The sequence below is a fragment of the Sminthopsis crassicaudata genome, chromosome 5 (assembly GCF_048593235.1).
Source record: "Sminthopsis crassicaudata isolate SCR6 chromosome 5, ASM4859323v1, whole genome shotgun sequence".
Lineage (NCBI taxonomy): Eukaryota > Metazoa > Chordata > Mammalia > Dasyuromorphia > Dasyuridae > Sminthopsis > Sminthopsis crassicaudata.
This window is the reverse complement of record NC_133621.1, coordinates 23,837,860-23,857,336: the sequence shown is the minus strand read 5'-3', so window position 1 is coordinate 23,857,336 and position 19,477 is coordinate 23,837,860. Positions and strand designations below refer to the sequence as shown.

Here is a 19,477-nt window from a genome sequence, read left to right as displayed (position 1 = left end):
TTTACAAAAGTTATTGCAAGATAAGCTGCAAAGCCGATTTAGAAGCAAACCGCTGGAATGCCGAGAGCTACTTACATGAGACAGGATGGCCAGCTCATGGTGACAAGTGACTGCGTTCCGGTTGGCCTCCATGAAATAGCGCTGGGTGCGCCTCCTCTCGCGCTCCAGCTTCTTCTCCAAGGCAAGCTGGGAGGAGGCCAAGCCGTCCAGATACTTCATCATGACATCGGATATCATCGCACTCACCTCCACCACATCTGGCCGGGCTTCGGCATCAGGAGTCAAACATCTGGGAAAGAGTAGCCAATCACAGAACAACCCCGGCCTCACCCCCACCACCCTCGGGAGGTGCCCGCGAGGCTCAGGTCCGGGGCCTCCGTATGTATGGCGATGAACAGAGATAAACGGGCCGGTCAAGCCTCCGGGACAGAAGGGACAGAGGAGGCCCCTGCAGCAGCTGAGCCCAACACGAGGCCTGCCCACCCCAGCGCTGTCTCAACTGGACTCATTGGAAAGCATTTCACAAAGCAGAAGCACAACAAGGTGGACACGACCCCGCCAAGTCACCCAGCAGCACCAGGGGCTGTCACATCTGCACATATCGCACTCAGGGCCCCGGGCCTACCACATGCCATCTCCTGGCACCTTCCCTCTCATCCTTCCCACAAGCCCCCTGGTTGCCAGCTAGGGATTTCTCAAAATCGTCTTTAGGGGAAAAAAAATATATTTCAATTCAAAAAAGAGCAGAAGGAAGGAAGGAGACATAGAGGGAAGGAGAAAGGGAGGAGATTCCTTCTTGGACTGGTTCATAATTTCTCCAGAACAAGTCTGCTGCTTCCCCATGTGCCCCAGGATTTTCCCTCTGTCCCTTTTTGCACAGACTTGCCACTGATGTCTCCCCAGGTTCATCAGCCCCACGTCTCCTGTTGGCACATGGGATGTACATTCATATTCTGTTGTTGTGACACTCTTTTTGAGTAGTTTTTTTTTTCCTCAAGTGGGAGAATAACTTAGCAACCTCAGAAAGTTTGGGGGAGCAAGGAGATAAATCTTGCCAGTCTGCCAGGCACCCAGGTCGCTATTTTTACCCCTTTGTTGATTGTTGGATAGGAGCGTCTGTTTACTTTGCCAATTCATATAAAAGGAGATGGGAAAATGTTTCCATTTATACCCATAATATTCAGACAAATTTATTCTTTTGTCCCTGTTATGGGTTACATAAGCCCGTTGGCATTTTGCAAAATTATTCTTTCAAAATTATTTTATAGATAAGAAGATCTTGAAAAATCCAGAAGCCATATATTGCATTAAAGAATTTTGCCCATTCTTTTAAGTATCAATGTACTCATTTAGTGAAAAATGCAGAAGGCAAATCTAGCCCCTAAAATCTTCTTCCAGGGCTTCCCAGAACAAAACTGCTCAGTGAGTGAGAGCCAAGATCTCTCTCCTTGCTCCTCCCTAGCCCCAATCCACACACTTCTCAGATTCGTTGGCTTAGAGCTCCAGCAACAGTCTCGTGTGCTCTCTGCAGAATTCCTGCTGGTTATTTTGATACCTGCAAAGGTCCTGAATTTTACCTCAATTTTACCATTGCAAGTCAGAATCCTTCTCATCCGGTGCAATTATTTGTTCCTGGATTTTAGTATCATGAGTGACACAGAAGGGAATTACTTCAGAGAAATGGGCTGTTTGTTCCCCCTGCAGAAATATTTCTGGAAGTCCATTTCTGACGTTCTGACATTCTGAATGTTAGAGAGGCAAACTCTATCTCATAAAATGTGAGTTGAGGATAAAAACCATATTCAATCAAACTTGAATTGTTTCTAAGATTGGCTCTTAAAAGCACGGCTCCACAGAGAATATGACCTAAATAGAATTCCACTTTAAGTGGCTTATATCGCTATCTATAATGATAGCAATGCTAGCTTCCAACTGCTTTTTCAATTAAAGAAAAAAAAAAAAAAAAGCTGCTTCCTAGATGACAACATGCTGGTCAAGAGCATTCGGGCCCAATTTGTATCATCTAAGATTTCAGGATTTAGAAAATGCTAATTAACTGAAAACTAAAGAGTACTGTAACAGAGGCATTTTTGATGATACAGCAGCTCTTCACCCAGCACCTGGTCAACCATGCAGCCATGACAGCAATAATCCTCTTTGCTATTAAAGCGAGAGTCGGCTAATTTCTGAATTAGAAAGTGAAACTCAATGTTCTTTGTTCAATTGAACACAAATCTTTCAGGATTCTGCTTTCTACAAGTTCATCTACTTAACTTGAGGAAATATGAGGTTGGGGCAGAACCAAGATGGCAGAGTAAAGAGGCAGGGGCCCACTGAGCTCTCCCTCTAACCGCTTCAAATGCCTTTAAATAAGAACTCTAAACAAATTAGAGAACAACAGAACACCCAGAAAGATGGAGCAGAACGTTTTCCAGCTAAAGACCACTTAGAAGGTCAGCAGGAAAGGCCTAATTTGTTTAGAGTACCACCTAGGAAAGGTGGGGGTCCAACATGAGTCCTGGGAGCAAGTCACACCAGGGGGAGCCTGACTCCCAGCCTGGCCTAGAAGCTCACTTTTTCATCATTTACCAAATCAATATGGAAGGTTTGGGCGAATAAGTAGTCTCCTCATGATCATTGTAATTTTACAATGGTCATTGTAAAAATCCATAAAATTGGGGCAGCTGGATGGCTCAAAGTGAAGTCAGGAGGACCCGAGTTCAAATCTGACCTCAGGCACTTAACACTTCCTAGCTGTATGACAAGTCACTTAGCCCTAATTGCCTCAGCAAAAAACAAGCCATAAAATTTCATAATTAAATTACCTGCTGATTATAATTGTCACTTTTTCAGAGTAGATCCCTTCTTGGACTGGTTCATATACTGCCTCTACTATCTGTAAAAGAGAGAGAATTGATTAAAGGAGAAGTATATTCTATTATCTCTAGGAAAATGTTAATATTTTCTTTGGAGGAACATTTGAGGCAACATGAAAGAATTATGAAATCAAAGCAGTCAGGACTAATTAGCACCATAAAATTTATATTATGTAATATTATATTATATTATATTATACTATAATCATATCATATTAGGGTATATTATATATCAAACCACATCATAGCCTATCAATAAATTACTATAGATTGAACACCATGTCTAAAATGTTGGTTTCAACGTATGACATAATTAGTTTCACATCTATATTAAAATAGGATTTGACATAATAAATATCAATATATCGATATAATTTATTAAATGTAATTTGGGATGCCAAACTTTTTTTTTTCCCCCTGAGGCTGAGGTTAAGTGACTTGCCCAGGGTCACACAGCTAAGACGTGTTAAGTGTCTGACCATATTTGAACTCGGGTCCTCCTGAATTCAGGGCTGGTGCTCTATCCACTGCGCCATCTAGCTGCCCCAGGATGCTAAACTTTTAAACTTAAAATCATAGGGAGATTGATTACAGATGTAGGTGATATATAATAACTAAAAGATTAAGGTTAAAGTACTTTTTATATAATTTAATAAACCTCAACTCTTACAATTTTTAAAAATCATATGCATTCTTTTTTAGAGGGAAAGCTCTAGCCCTCCAAGAAATTGATGTTGAATCCACTTTGTTAAATACACTTACTTTGGTCGCTAAGGAGAGCATGTTGGTACTGTAGAAGGGAGGATTCAGCGTTGCCATCTGATAGAGGATGCAGCCTGCAGCCCAGATATCAGCCTTCTCCCCATAGGGCTCACTCTTCAAAACCTCGGGGCTAAGTTAAAACAAGTAAGTCAATAAATATAGAAAAAGGACCAAATCATGCAAAATTGAATTGAATTTTCAAGATGTAAACAAATAAAGAATAAAGACATCCTTATAATCCTATTTTGCAAAAACTAAGACAAAAACTCATTTTAAAAATTGTTCAAATCTAAAATAATGATGTTTTTAGCATTTGAAGGCATTACTTAATGTTTATATTTATAAAGAAAACTTTCCAGTGTCTTATAGTAGCATATCTAATAGTGTGCCAAACTTAAAATTTAATTAGTTAATGAAAATAAGTAATTTGCAAGAATCTTCATTATATCCACAGGCAAGTCTCAGGTACAAAATTGACAATCATTAAATCCAAGTTTGAAAGGTTTAAATCTTAAATCTCTTCCAAAATTATATTTTAAAAAATTCAATATAGTCTTTAGGGGAAAAAAAACTACATCTATTTCAATTCAAAAAAGAAGAGAAGGAAGGAAGGAAAGGAGACACCGAGGGAAGGAGAATGGGAGGAGATCTCTTCTTGGATTGGATCATAATTCTGCCTCTACTATCTGTAAAAGAAAGATAATAAGTTGGGGAGGAGAAAAGGAGGAAGGAAGGGGGGAAAGAACAAGAGGGAAAGGAAAAAAGAGCAAAAGGAAAAGCAAGAGGGAAAAAGAAAAAAAAAGATAGGAGAAAAGAATAGGAGAAATGGAAGGGAAAACAGAGGACAAACTCAATGGTGAAGGTATAGGATTAGGTCACTCATCACAACTTCTGTATTTATTAAGAGATAATTAACTGCACCATCCACCCCTGGTAGTTAGAATTATCTATGTGTTTCCTGTAACAGCTGTTGAGTAAAATTAGAAATGGTCATTGATGGAAATAGAATGGATCTAATGCTACAAATGGCAGATGTTTAAAATTTAAATTTTACATTTTTAGGCTAGCTCCTTTCAAAAACTAATCATGTTCTGTTAGGTTCTTACTAAGTGTTTTTAGTTGTTAGAAAAGACACCTTTAGCTAATATATCTACAAGCACTCATTTAAGAGGTAAAGGTAATGTAAGTACTTTTCCAATTCAAAGCATATTGGATAAGTCCATAAATTATATTTTGACCCACTCAGAGGAGTGGCTACTTAAATTCTAATTACTAGAAGGAATTTAATTGACCTTAATAGGTCAAATTTTCAAAGAATTGTTAAATTTCTGAAAATGTGAACATTTTAAAAATCCGATGCATTCTGCTAACTGAATATACTAATTATTATGTAGCAGAATAAGTCAATACACATATATGATTCTGAGCTGCATACCTGATTCCCAAGAAAAATAAGCCTGAACTAAACCTTACTAAAAATGGAAAAATGTTCTCTTTTTTGAATCACCTGGATTATCCATCCATGGTTAAAAAACTGGGCTCCTATAAACTACCTTAAGAAATGTCTCTATGGGCTTACAAATGATAGGAGCAAGGACATATATATAACACAATGCATAACAACCTATCTTCTTGGCTCGTATATTTCAAGGTTTGTATGCCATTGGGCCCTCAATCTGCACCTATTAGGACATGTTTCCATCTGGTCCTCAGGATGACTTCATAAAAGACATGCAGAGGAGAGAGAAAAAACATGCATGTGATCCTCCCCACAGCTGACCTTGGGCATAATTGTGAAATGGGCTAAACTTATTACTGGTACTCCACCTTCCCCAGCCCACCTCCCTGAATCCACCCGGTGGAGCTCCAACCACATGACTTAAATTCCTTTTCCTAAATCCTTACAGAGAAGGAATTTGATGGTTTCTCTATACATCACTTTTTCATTTTAACTATACCTCCAAATGTAGTAAGGATGTTGTTAATCTTTAAATCAGACTTAAAGAAGCACACATTTTCTCCAACTGCATTTAATTTTGGGTCTGCTATAGAACATAATATTTTATAGTCTTCTGAAGTATCTTAGAATGATAGTTTGGATATACTTAAGCACATTATTTTTCTAGATTGAATTTTCAAAATAAGCAAAAAGCCTTCATAGAGCAAGATTAAGAAAAGAAATAAGTTTTAGTTAATCAATTCTAAGTTCTATATAGTCTCTACCAATAACCCCAGAATTATGTTATGGATTGTGAAAGAGAAAAAACGAGAAGGCTCTACATGCATTTATACATACATATACATGTATTTGGATAAGAGCAAATTACAGTTAATAGGCGGAGGACTAGATGCTACATTTAAGAGCAGATTATGGTGTCCATCAAAACAATCAGGGTAGTTATAAATCTTTATTAACTGGCAAGAATCAAGGAACCATTAACAATACTGCCATTCTTTCAACAGATTTCTAATACTTCAAGGATTTGAATACCATGTAGGTATTGCTATTTGATGCATTTCACCAATGCAAATTATGACCTCTAGACATTTAAAAAAGATAATCTCTAGGAATTTCTGTGGCTGAAACATTTATTAGTGATCATCAACCTGTTGTATCTAATTATCACTATCATCATCATCACAGGATATTTAGTGAGAACCTGTTTTAAATGAGTTTGCCAGAATGGTTTTGTTCATTTCTGAATTTTAAGTAATAAACTTCATTATGAATTGGCAACAAATTTAGAAAGAGCAAGGAAAGGGGAAAATGTCAAGTGGTTTTTAAAATTGCAAAGTTGATATTTATTGCCATCACTAGCATTAATTAAATTCAATTTTATGATATGATTTTTTAAAAGTTCAGCTGGATTCATGGATGACATTTCAATGTGTCTGTGGATTTGTTCCATTACTCTTTCCACCAAAGCAGATTACACCTTCCTTTGTCTTCTTATTTTCTAGTATAGTGGTCCATATCCTTCCAAGTTCTCAATTCAGGGACCTATCCAATGTACTGAAACATACTCATCCAATTGTTTGTTGCCCGTCCAGTTTATACGTCTAGGCAATTTGTATTCTTCACTAACTTAGTTCCTTTTGGGCACGTGAATTACTAAGGTAACTCATCCGAAGGACAGAAGACCTCACAGTAAAGATCTCTTGAGGTGCCAAAGAGCCAACGCAATGCTTGAAACTTTACAATGGGAACGTTTGTACAGCCCATCTATGGGGGAAACTTCCACCTACCTGCTCTTACAGGAGAATGCTTCCCAAAGCACAAGCTCTGACAGCCATTAATGAGCTAGAAGGAATTTAAGAACAATCTCTACCTGCTGTGTGAGCAACAACCTAGTTAATACAGAAAGACCCAGATTATATCATTACCACATAATACCACTGTGCCTATTTCCCCTGCTTATAGACCATTAAAAACAGGGCAAATCAAACTGAAATAATCAAATGAAAATGTCAGCGTTTGTTCAGGGTATAAGCAGATAACAGAAAAAATAATGATATATACAGGAAACACACAACTGGTATGTGTGTCAATATAAAAACATTTGGATGCCTCAAGATATAAAGTAAACGGTACTCTAAAGAATAACCTTCTTCTATCTAATGTTTAAAAAAAACAGATCTTTTCTTCAACTTAAAACTATGTCTCAATATATTTGTCAAAGAGAAATTTCTTTTTTCATGGCTATCCTAAAGATGCCATTTTCTTTAGATTTTTAAGATATTACTGAAGACACTCGTAAATTCTACTAACAAGTGCTTTATTATCACTTTTTAAAAATATTATTTTTGATGTCTTTTGTTGACATATAATAGTTTGTATTATATTGTAGAGGGCCGCAGATAGTGGGGAAACTTTGGGTAAGGCATAAGATCCTTCAGTCCAGAAGGAACCTGCTGACAATGTCTGGTTTGGCTCCCCACCTCCCTTTGGTGTTCTCCCCCTTCCTGAAAAGTCAAGGAGAGCGTGACCACCTGTGTTCTACTTGAAACAAGGGATACTTACAGTAGGTGCTTATAGTTAGCACATACTCAGTGTGGCTGATCAGATAATGGTTCTCTAGTTGGCACTACTTAGGGGGCTGTAATGATGTAATCATATTGAGGTATTTAAGAGCTGAGAGGATTGGAAATAACCATCTCCTTCTTTTGGACCATCCTCATGAGTCTCCTGCCTCCTTCACTCCTCCACTAAGACCAAGGCTGGTCCCAAGATCCTCCAGAGAGTTAGTCCAGACACTACATTATATCTCATATAATGTGTGTTTATATTTCATATATTATATGATAAATAATATATTTTGTGAATGACATTGAAAGCAAAGACAATATGGCATTAGAGAGATCATTCATGGTCACTGAAAGTTGGTCACTTTTTTTCCTCTTTCTTTTTTTTAGATCTATCACAAGGTAAAATTGGTAGAGTTCTAGAATAGGAAATTTGAGAAGGAAATAACTTAGAAACCGCTTCTGAATGTGTGGTGATGGTGATGTTCAGTGCTGGAGAAGGGAAAGGAAACAGGAGTCTCAGCCTATGGATTCTCCAGATTTGTTCAAAAAGTGGCTGTGAGAAAAGAATGGAATTCCTATAGAAAAGAGTCCAAAGATCACCTGAACTAGCAGCAGCAGTGTGGCAATCTCAATACATGTTCTTATCCTAAGTGTTCAGTAAAACCTGTTTTTGGTAAGAAATAGCCTATTTATTCAGCAATGTTTCCATTTTATAACACACAAATACACACACACACACCCCTAAAACTAATAATTAACTGCATTTTCCCTAAACTGAATGTTATATTTCATTCAAATTAAATTTAAAACTTGAACAAAAGGTCTAACTATTCTTATTTCACCAAAATTAGAAAAAAATTATACTCAATCTCAAAGGAAACTCATGTGAAGAAGAGACAATATTTGAAGAAGCTATGCCCTTTTGCTTTGATTTAATTCCCAGTAGGGCACTTTCTTCTTTTTCTCATGTCTATAACCCCTACCTTCCCACTCTAGGGGAAAATGAACATGGAAAAGCAGCAAGCAGTAAAAGAGTTGCCAAAAGTCACGATGCTTCTGGTATCAAGCTTCAAATACCCTGGTGGTATAACAACTTTATATAATTACAAATAAAAACAAAGCCAGCCGTGGGAGAGAAGAGATTCTGTGAACCTTCCTGTCAGGCCATTTCTCGCCTTCCAAAAGAACACATCATAAGTCTTTGGAGGATATAACTGAGATAACAATTTCAAATCCCTACTACAGTTGAAAACTTGCATCCGTTACTTTTTGTCTGGAAGGCCATTATGAAGAATATCACTGTTTTGTAACAACTTTAAATTTCCTTTACTGGGTTTTCTAAACTCCAACTTGGAAAATAAATGCAAGAAGTTCCAGTTCAATCCATTTGGAAGGGTTTCTCATTTTCGTAAAGATTATTTAGAATAAATGACTTTCCACCAAAAGTTAATCATGGAACTTATAGAAACAAAGTTTAGCACCATTTCTTAAAGCTGTTAGTTAAACCATGAAAAGGCTGGGATCCTACTAACTCAATTTGTAATAATGAAACTAAAAATCATAGTCCTCATGTGTAAAAGATTGATATGGATAGAGACAAGAGAAGATGGGCTATTGGTAACTAAATTCATCTTAACACCAGAGGTAAAAATCAAACACAGCAATAGTGAAAACAAGTATGGGAAGTTGCATGATTAACTGACTCAGAGCAAATAAAGATTATTAGCATAGCCACAATTAAATTGCAACTTATAAAGAAGAGAAAGGCAACTCAATGTATTTCTTTAATTCAGTTTAGACTTTTTTATTAATTTTGAAAAGGACCTTGACCACGATAATGTTTCACTGGAGGCTTATTTTATAGCAATCGCTATGAACCATGACGAGAATCATGTTAACTCTCCTGAGACCTCAGAGTTTCCCCCCCTGAAAAATAGTGTTACAATAACACTAAATCAAGGATTCTTAATATATTAATATTACTGGCCCCTTTGCAATCTGGTGATACCTGAGTTCTCTTCTCAGTATCATATCTTAATTTACTGCTCATAAAATAAAAATGCATTGGAAACCAATTACATTGAAATAAAATTATCCGATTTTTTTAAAAAATGAAGATATAAATGTAGGCAAAATAAAGTGCTGCTTGTGTTTGATTTTTTGATAGCCATGTTTCAAATGCATGAATGACCCATCTTCTGTCACTGATGTTTAGGCTGAAGTTTCCAAGATTTGTCACCTTAGGTTGTTGCATCTGATCTTCAGAATAAATTGTTTTCTGTGGTTTCTCATAGCTACAGAATGTTTGTTATATTAAATTCCCTGACTTTATATATTAAGGTGCTTCTTCTATCACTTGGGATTGTTAAATTTGACCACTATTGTCTTATAATTCATAACATAGATTATTTGGTTTTATTTTCCTGGAGGGGATTGATAAATTCTTCAAATGAAACTTTGTTTTTGTGTTCAGAAATTATGGGTAGTTTTCTCATATAACTTCCTGCAATATGGTTTTCAGATTTTTTTTCACATATTTTTCTGAAAGACATAAGTCCTTAGGTTCTCTTGCACATCTCTGTACTCAAGATCAATATGTTTTGATTGTAGAAGCCATGTTTTTAATAACTTTATTGTTTTTTGCTTCTCTCAGATTGTCTTTCACTTCTGGGCAACTGTTTTCACAATTAGTTATTCTCTCCTTTGTTTCTTTGATGAGACTTACAACTATGGATGCAAGTTTTTCTAGTCTGTTAATTGTTTCTGCTAAGCAGGCCATAAATTTTACACTCATAATTTGTATTTCTCTCTTGAACTATTCACAAACATCCTTCCATGATATCATACTTTTTGGGAATCCAAAAGATCATCTGACTCATCAGAGTTAATTAAATAATGCCAGTGTCTTGCATTCCTTTTTAGTGGGAGAACTGTGCCCTGGCCCACCTTGAATGGAACACCATAGGCAGAATGAACCAGAGATAAAGCAGAACTCAAATACATTCCAATTCATCCATATAACTACAGCTAATTCCAAATTCCCCACAAGTTTGGGAGGCCAAGTCAAGGCAAGGCAACAATTCTTTAAGCAATCACTACATGCCAGACAATATGCTAAATTCTGGGGCTACAAAGTCAGACAAAAAATAGTCTATTCCTCAAAGAGCTCACAAATTGATAAAGCGTTTCCTAAAGACCACTATGTGGATACTTCTCCAGGGAAACTTCCCTTACCAATTTTGTCCCTTTTGTTTACCAGGGATCAGCTTCCCTACTAAACTACTGTTACCTTCTGCTTTTGCTCCCTAAAATCTAAAAGAGAAGACTGACCTTCTCAGCAATGTCGTGGATATCCATTGGTATAGAGGTAAAAAGAGAGAACAAAGGCTACTCATGAGGAGGAGGAGAAAAGAACAACTAAATTTATTATTTCAATTACCAGGCTCTTTCTGGAGACTCCCTTCATCTCAATTTCATGGTTTTTTTTGGCTTTCTAGTCTCAAAGCTGTTGGAAAGTTCTGGACACTGTCTATTGTTTTATATTCTCTGTCCAAATGCTTTCTTCTTAGGAAATATAAATAACAATTCAAGTCACTACTTCCCAAGTTTGTGCCCTTATACAAAAGAAACAGTTATTACACTTGGCAGCTGGGATTTCATAAGAATGATATATGAAAAAGGATTAACTCCTTAGACAAGACAGGAGCCTTGATAAATCCATATATCCATTACGCCTAGGATGAACTGAAACTAGAGAAGAAATGAAAACTTTGAAGAGAGATTTGAAACCTAGAAGTGAAAAAAAGAGCCACCTGTAATTGAGAATATAAATATGTAGGAGTAGAAAAGTGGTTTTCCAAGGCTTCATAAAAGAAATGCTTCCTTTTAGGGGAAATAGCAAATGGTAAAAAAGATGAAATAACCTAGGAAGGACTTTAAAATATTGGGGGCAATTATTTTTTGTTAAAAGAGATTTTCCCATTATCTTTTATTTATTAAAGATGGAAAAGGAATTGTATATTCACCTACAAAATGCACACCATTTTTTTCAGTCTACCAAGTAGTTCTGAATATTCAATTATTAGTTTATCATGCTCATTTGCTTTCACTATGCACCCCCCCCATTACCCCACCTTTTAGCATGAGGCAGGAACCAATTCTTCATAACAGAAAGGAAAATCTTCAGGAGAAAATAGTAAGCTTTCCTTTCTTAGGATACAGCGCTAGAAGTCCATCAGAAAATGCAATAAAATGGATCTAACTTAAGCACAGTTAATAAGCTTCTGCAGACTGAAAATCACATTGGGCTACTTTCCAAGAAAACAAGTGGCACTTATAATCTAAGTTTATTCTAATCTGAAATTTTATTTTCCTTAAAAACTTTCTATGGAGTCCACACTATCCTGTTTCTTCTCAGGTCCTGGTTTCTACACTTGCAAAATGAGGTGCTTGGGCTGATGGCCAGTCAGACTGCAATCCCAATTAACTGTACCATGCCCCAGAAAGCTCCATCCTGAAGGATCACTCCCAGAATTCACACTCCCTTTTAAGTCCCACCCAAACCTGGATGACTCCTCATAGTCATTCCTACAAGGGGGTGGCCGAGCCCACTACCTTCTCACCAGCTCCAAGCTGGACTCCCCCTTACACTCCCGGCCACCCCCATTAGAGGACAGGACCTGGCTGTCCTCTCCTGTTTTTACCAATGACTCTTAGCACAGAGAGAAAAGAGAGTTCCTGTTACTTACCTATTATAAGGGAGTTCTCATTCCCACTAAATTTCAGTGCTCTGAGGGACAGCTCCCCTCCACGTGTCAGTGGGATCCCTGCCCCTGTCCTGGTGGGTCGGACAGCCACTGGACCAGAAGAGCTCTGGTCCTTGGGATGACTCTCCTGTACAATTTCTATGGAGCCGGCTCCCTCCCTACAGTACCTGTGGGTTCTGCCATTTTTTGGCACACGAGGGGCCAGAGCCCCGAGATCTGGAGCTGGTCGGGCCCAGTCCCTGAGGCAGCAGCGAGCAGTCTCAGCCACCAGCATCATCTTCAGAAACCTCAGTGTTCTCATTTTTCAGGAAGTCCCAGGAGGCAGAGGCCACTAGCCAGATTCAAGGGAGGCAAGACTCGGAGAATCCCAGAATCGAAAATCCGAGCAGTGGGGAGTGTCCCAGAGGCCAAAGTGGAAGAATGGCTGGCTGGGCCTGGGGTGGGGGAGCACTACAGAGGTGGACATGGTGGGGGTGGAACTCTTCACATGACGGCAAATCTTTTCCAATGCGTTCCTGAATTTTACTGAACTTCATTTTCTCTTCTAATGACTCAAGGATGGAGAGTGGAGAGGTACATGTTGAGAACTCACTGAAAAGAATCTTCAATATTCTAAGGATTGCTCGAGACAATATCTATAAACAGGAATGCTTGCCTTATTTTTCTTTCCCTGGAACATCTTTTATGACAGTTGGCAATAATATATCTTCTTGTCTTTGACTTGTGTATATATTAAATTTGCATATGATATATATTATATAATAACATCCTAAAACATATGATATACACATGGAACTTCTGCTATGAAAATGCTCTCCATTTGTCAAGATTGGCAGCTTATCTTATTCTCCTAAAAAATTGCCTAGGATTACGTGGAGATTAAGTGAATTTCCCACAATCATCAAGCTAATATTTGTCAAGGGTAGACTAGAACTCAGTTTTCCTGATTCCAAGGTCAGCCTTCTTTCCCCTGTTCCATGTCAATGTATTTTCTTCTACTCCCTCTCTCTACTTCTACTCTCTACTGTCTTCAACAGTTTATTTAAAAGAGTCGGATTGGAATTATTCTGATTACATGATGAGTTTTCTTTTCATCTTTGAATCCTTTCTTCAGTTTGACATTGATGTTAAACTTTGGTCAAAGAAGTCAATATAACCTGACTAAACAGCTGATATAGTAACCGATAAATTTAATCTATTTCATTTTTATGACAGGGTTTTCTATCTGCCATGTCCACTGTCTCCTGTCTTTTAAAGAATTCATGACACAGTAATATAAGTCTTATGAAAATCTACAAGTCTTTATTCCTTTTCATTTCCTAAACATTTTCTTTTTCATTATGAATTTAAGCAATATGATTATTTCAATATACAAAAAGGGGAAGAGAATTGTATATAAAATCATGAACCTATTACCCAAATCATGTTTTACAATACATTTTTCAACAACTTCTTGTTCACATGTGTCAGTTTTTGTTTATATGTGTGTGCACCTAAATATGTACATATATGTATATATACACACTAAACATTTGCATGTTTGCATATGTCAAAGCATTATTTATGTGTGCATATGTGCACATAAATCAGTATATGTGTGTACATGTACATGTATACATGCATTATACAGTGCTTATATACAAATGTGTCAGTATACACAAATGGACAGAGTTTGAAAGATCGCATTAGATTATATAATTTTTCTGCTTTTCATTTTCTACCATTGCCATTATCTTACCAAACAGTCTTTTGGCTTATGTTCCATATGGGATAACTAAGTAACCCATGAAATGATGTTTCTTATTGTCTTTGGCCACAGGATGAACTGACTTTGCTAGCCCCCTGCTCGGACGGTCCAAAGAGATTCTGGGGGTTCAGTACTTCTATCAAGTCTCCTGGGCTTTATTTATTACAAAAACCTCCATTTGGATACGATTCTATTCCTCTAATAGTATATTAGCACACTGGTTACTGGACAGGCACCTCCTCCGACAGTGTCAGTAGTTAAATTAATATCTGAAGATTTCCAAAAAGTGTATGAACCTTGACCTTTGATGCCATCAGCTTTTCTGAAAATACTGCTGTCATCTAAAAGTGACAGGGCTCCATAGAACGGGTGGCCATTTTGTATTTTTATCCATTACATGGGTCTCCATGGTCAGAAAACTTTTCTCCTCCTAGAGCTGGTGCCGCTCAGGAGTTTCCTTTCATGTTGCCCAGCAGGTCTTTGTTGCCATAAACACGCTAGAAAGCCTGCTAAGGTTTCCCCTCCCTCCTTGGATCATCTGTGGAGGGTCTCATCCATAAAGGTGCAAATATACTCCTGGGGACGCCTATGTCTTCAACAATGACCTTTCCACTCTTGGCCCCAATTCGCTTCTCTACAAACTGAAGGGCTAAACTGCACAGTCTCCAAGATCTTTTCTGATGTAATAACTACAAATAAACCCACTCTTTGTAATATCACCAGAGAAGTAAATCCTTTCTGCCACAGAATAGTAAAATGCACCTTTCTGAAGACAAAACTAGATGATGGACATAAACACACATGAACATACATATAAATATGCATGTATCAACATTAAAACACCAATATCTATACAGATCTATTTAGAAGTATAAATATATGCTTGTATCTTTGTTTTTCCTTCCTCTGACAGAGTAAGTATGTACTGAACGAATGAATGAATGAATGATTGCTTCATAGAATAAAAATCACAAAATTTGCATCAGAGCCAATCTCCACATGAAAAGTAATTATCATTTTCCTTCCTAAGTTTTATCCTCTGTATTTGTCATTTGCTAATCTACTTAATTTAAGTTTCTAAGCCACTGGATACTAATTTGGTTCAATTTGATGATCTCTGCAATCTAGCAAAAATAATGAAACAGGCAGCTAATTGATTCTATGTTTAATGATTATGGCGCTAAGACTACTGATCCATGCATTAAAATTCAACTTAACCACATCATTTCCTGTGTTAAGCTCTCTCTGATGCCCCTAGCTGGTGATGGCCCCCAAACTGTCACATTTCTTCACTGAACCATGAGCTCCCCAAGGACAGGGACGGTATTTGCCTTTCTTTGTATCCCCAGCACTTTAGCAGTGTTGGGTCCTGTCCAACTCTCCGTGATACCACTTTGGGGTTTTCTTGGCAATGATCCTGACGTGGTTTGCCATTTCCTTCTCCAGCTCATTTTACAGGTGAGGAAACTGAGGCAAGCAGGGTGAGGTGGCTTTCATAGGGTCACACTGCTAGTCAATATCTAAAGCTGGGTTTGAATTGAGGTCCCCCTACCTAAAGGCCTGGCCTTCTAGCAGTGTGTTATTTGGATCATCAGCGCACACACAGAGCATGTTCTCTACCGGACGATGAGTAACCTCCATGTTTTGACTAAGCTTGATCTCTTCCCCAGTGCCCACAGTAATGTTTGGTACACAGCTGGACTTCCATAAATGCCTGTCCAAAGCTTCCCTTCCTCCTCTTCCATGGCCTTGCTCCCCGGAGTCTCTGAATGCCGTTAACTCCTTCTCCTTCCTTGAAATTCCAACTCGGGCCCTCTAGCACATGCTCCCATCTGATTTCCTGCGTCCCACTGCCCGGACCCCTCACCCTGCTGGGCACACACCGCTGCTCCAGACCCCACGGGGAATTCCTGCTATGTCACTGATGCTTCAACACGGAAATCCCGAGAGAAGGCGAGAGATGAAGAGCCAAGTGACCAGTGCTACACAATAAGTAAACAAACGTCATAAGCCTCTGTTTGAAGAGAGCAGTAAGCACCACTACCATGGTATGTAGCAGACGCCAGAGTTCTCCACACTGAAATCCCCCTTTCTTCCTCATCCCAGATGCCTAGAGAATTTATTCTAGAGCAAAATTAAAGGGGAAGCATGCAGAGAGCATCTGCTAGGTGCCAGGCCTTTGAGACGGGACCTTAAGAGCCAGAAAACAAATCTTTTTTTGTTGTTTCCTTGACACTTGGGTTGCTGGGAAGCACAGTGCTGGGTCTGTAGTCCAAAAGGCCTCCCTTCCTGAGATCCAAGGCAGCTTTTAAAGTCCCTTTCTCCCAGTTTCTATGTTTTGGCCAAAGGCACCACTGCACCTCCTCTCTTCTGACCTCTCTCCCCTCACCCCTGCTTCCGGTTCACTGCCAAAGGTGTCTGTCATTGAGGCCCGTCTCATTCTCCTCATGAGGCTTCCACCTTTGGTCCAGCTCTCCCCCTCCCTCCTACAAGATCTCCTCATGGGTCTCCTCTCCTGATGTCCATCCCACACACCAAGGCCAGAATGATGTCCTTAGGTGCAGGATCCTCCTGGGTGATCGTTCCCCTACTCATTCTATCACCTTGAACACTAAACAACAATTCTCTTTTCTACTTCTTAAAGAGCTACACAACCTGGTCTAACCAATCCTCCCAGTCTCGTTGGATTTTATTCCCTTTTTCTCTCATTTGTAAAACTCTGGGCTCCCACCTCTATGGATTTGCACTGGCTAGACTGCACGCCTCCCTTCAAATTACTGTGAAAGAAAATACTTGATGTGTTTTCGCATTTTTTATTGTAGGGTATGTTTGTTTGTATACTTGCCATCTTTCCCACAGGACATGGCTCATTCTGAGAAGGGATTGCTTGGTACTTGTAACCCCAGTCTGGCCCAATAACAAGCCTCACCCAACAGCTGAGTGGACAACTCTATGCCCAGGTGGCACCTGCACATGCCAGCATCAGCTCAAGATGTTGCTTTCTCTTCATCAGGAAGGGCCTTGTGCCTGCTGCTGAGCACCCAGGGTTCAGGGCTCCTTTTCCCATCTATATTCTGAATCACTCCCTCATCTTCCCCCATCTTGTCTTATTCCATTTAAAAAATTCTAAAGTAAAGGTGGCACTGACACGTAGAAAACTCAGCTTACCCAAGATGGGGGGAGTTTGTACTGAACTTGTACTGCCTGCTAGTTCAAAGGCAAGCCAGAGTGGGGAAGGCCCGGATGAAAAGAGAAGACATTTAAAAGAGCAGACATTGAGAGACAGTACTGGGGAAATCAAGGTGTAAACAGGAACTGGGGGAGGGCAAAGCCAGCCAAGAGGAGGAAGTTAGTTCCCCTGTACTATGAATTGACTTCTATGTAGCAGGTACTGTGTCGAGTCTTAAGAGAAACAAACAAACAAAAAAAGCAAAAATACTGTTCTGGTTCTCAAGGAGCGAAGTGAGGTGAGAGAAAGGATAGAAAGAGACGTGATCACCAAATCAAGAGGAGGGCATGGTGAGCTGGGAAGACAACAGAAGTCAGGAGGAGGAAGCAGCGAGAATCTCTGCCAGCTACTTTTGAGGGAAAGAGACTTACTTTTCATGGTGGTTCATAGTTTTGCATCGAGTCCCACTAACATCTAATGAGAGGGACCGGCTCTCTTGAATGTCCCACATATCTTATATGTGTCCTATAGACCAAACTTGGAACTGGGAAAGGGCTATAAAACTATACATCCCCTTTGATCCAGTACTCCCAGTTTAATGCAGCCTGCTAGATGGAGCTACTCATATGCTAATATAAGAGTTGGAGAAATCAGAGTCACTTCCATACTAAAAAAGGTCATCTGCTTAGGAACTGGGTGAATGTTTAATTATGCGACAAAGTAAATGAGATTCTCATTCAAGAACGATGGCTGTATTTATCCCCGTTATGACAGTGATCAATAGCACACATTTTTTGCAGGATCTGATTTTTACTGGATTTAATTATGCTTCAGGGAGATGTACTGACTAGGATTTCTAGATGTCATTAATGAATTAGAGTAATGATCTACTAAGCTGTTTCTTAAGAGGTTAGACGACTTATCAATGTACTGTCTTTTAAAGAATGAAGTTAGAATTATCTTGCTAGCTCAATATTTTTTTCATTTATCATATAAAAATAGTTTATCATATATCAATATAAATAAATGACACGAGATTATGTACACACACACACACACACACAAGTCTGTTACCAAAACACACACACACACACACACACACACACACACACACACACACAAATCAGAGAATTCAGCGTAGCTTATTAATGCTTCAGTATAAGAAATCTGGACTTCTTGTATACTTCTCTATCAGCACTGTCTTAATTGATGTTTTAATTGGAAGAGAATCAAGTTACACTCGGTTTTCTTCTCCCCCTCTAGGAATACTGGATGATGCTCACAAAGAACAATCAATTTGAAACCAATTTACATGACAATGTAATTTATTTTGAATCAGTGCTGGAGAAAATGTATGTGACAGTGAGTGCTTAGGAAGGAAGGATGGAAAGAATAAGTTCCCTGGCACTTTCTATGTATATAAAGGTAGTGAGTTGCAATAGAGGCTGAGTCAGCGTACATCAGGGAGGTCACGGCTAGGGTTAGAGTCCATGACTCCCCGGGGCCTATTAAAGACTCCGAATCCACTATTCTATAAAACGATGGCAAAGATGATGGGCATATCCGCCCATGGCAGGAGCTGTGAGTGTGGATTAGTGAGGCAGACCTTGTGGTGGCAATAACAGAAAAAGTGCCTGGACGGATGATTTGACGGTTAGGCCGGCCACTGGGTCGTCTCTCTGGAGGCAGAAGGGACCTCAGGGCAGCTGTCCAAGCCCCTTCATTTAACAACAGAGAAACAGACGCACAGGGAGGGGAAGAGATGGTCCCAAAGTATCCTGGGCCTTCTGCTGCTTAATTCTTCTCTCAGGTGAGTGCATAGAGCATGGCTGGAGTCAGGAAGATCTGAGCTTAGATGTCATCTCAGCCATGTGCTAACACTGTGACCCTGGCCAAGTTATTTAACTGCTGTCTGCCTCAGTTTCCTTAGATGCTAAGCAGGGATAAAATAAGAGCACTTCTGTCCCAAATACGACTGAAGGAGATAATATTTGTAAAGTTCTTTGCAAATCTGCAAGACCTCTGGAAAGCTGAGCTACTCTTATTATCCTCCTCATCAATAAACTGGCTGAAGACATAGGTGCCATGATCATCAAATCTGCAGATGACCCAAGGCTAGCAGAGAGCCAAA

General features: G+C 39.0%; 1 protein-coding gene across 4 annotated transcripts in view; it reads right to left on the bottom strand.

Moving 5' to 3' along the window:
• Positions 1 to 19,477, bottom strand: part of NEK10 (NIMA related kinase 10) — a 223,887-nt gene that overhangs the window by 76,387 nt on the left and 128,023 nt on the right. For all 4 annotated transcript variants that reach the window (XM_074268058.1, XM_074268060.1, XM_074268059.1 and 1 more), the window contains exons 24-26: positions 3,639 to 3,768; positions 2,826 to 2,896; positions 76 to 289 (exon numbers count right to left, since the gene is read on the bottom strand). In XM_074268058.1, the coding sequence (XP_074124159.1) occupies positions 76 to 289; positions 2,826 to 2,896; positions 3,639 to 3,768 (415 nt within the window). The remainder of the gene's footprint in view (positions 1 to 75; positions 290 to 2,825; positions 2,897 to 3,638; positions 3,769 to 19,477) is intronic.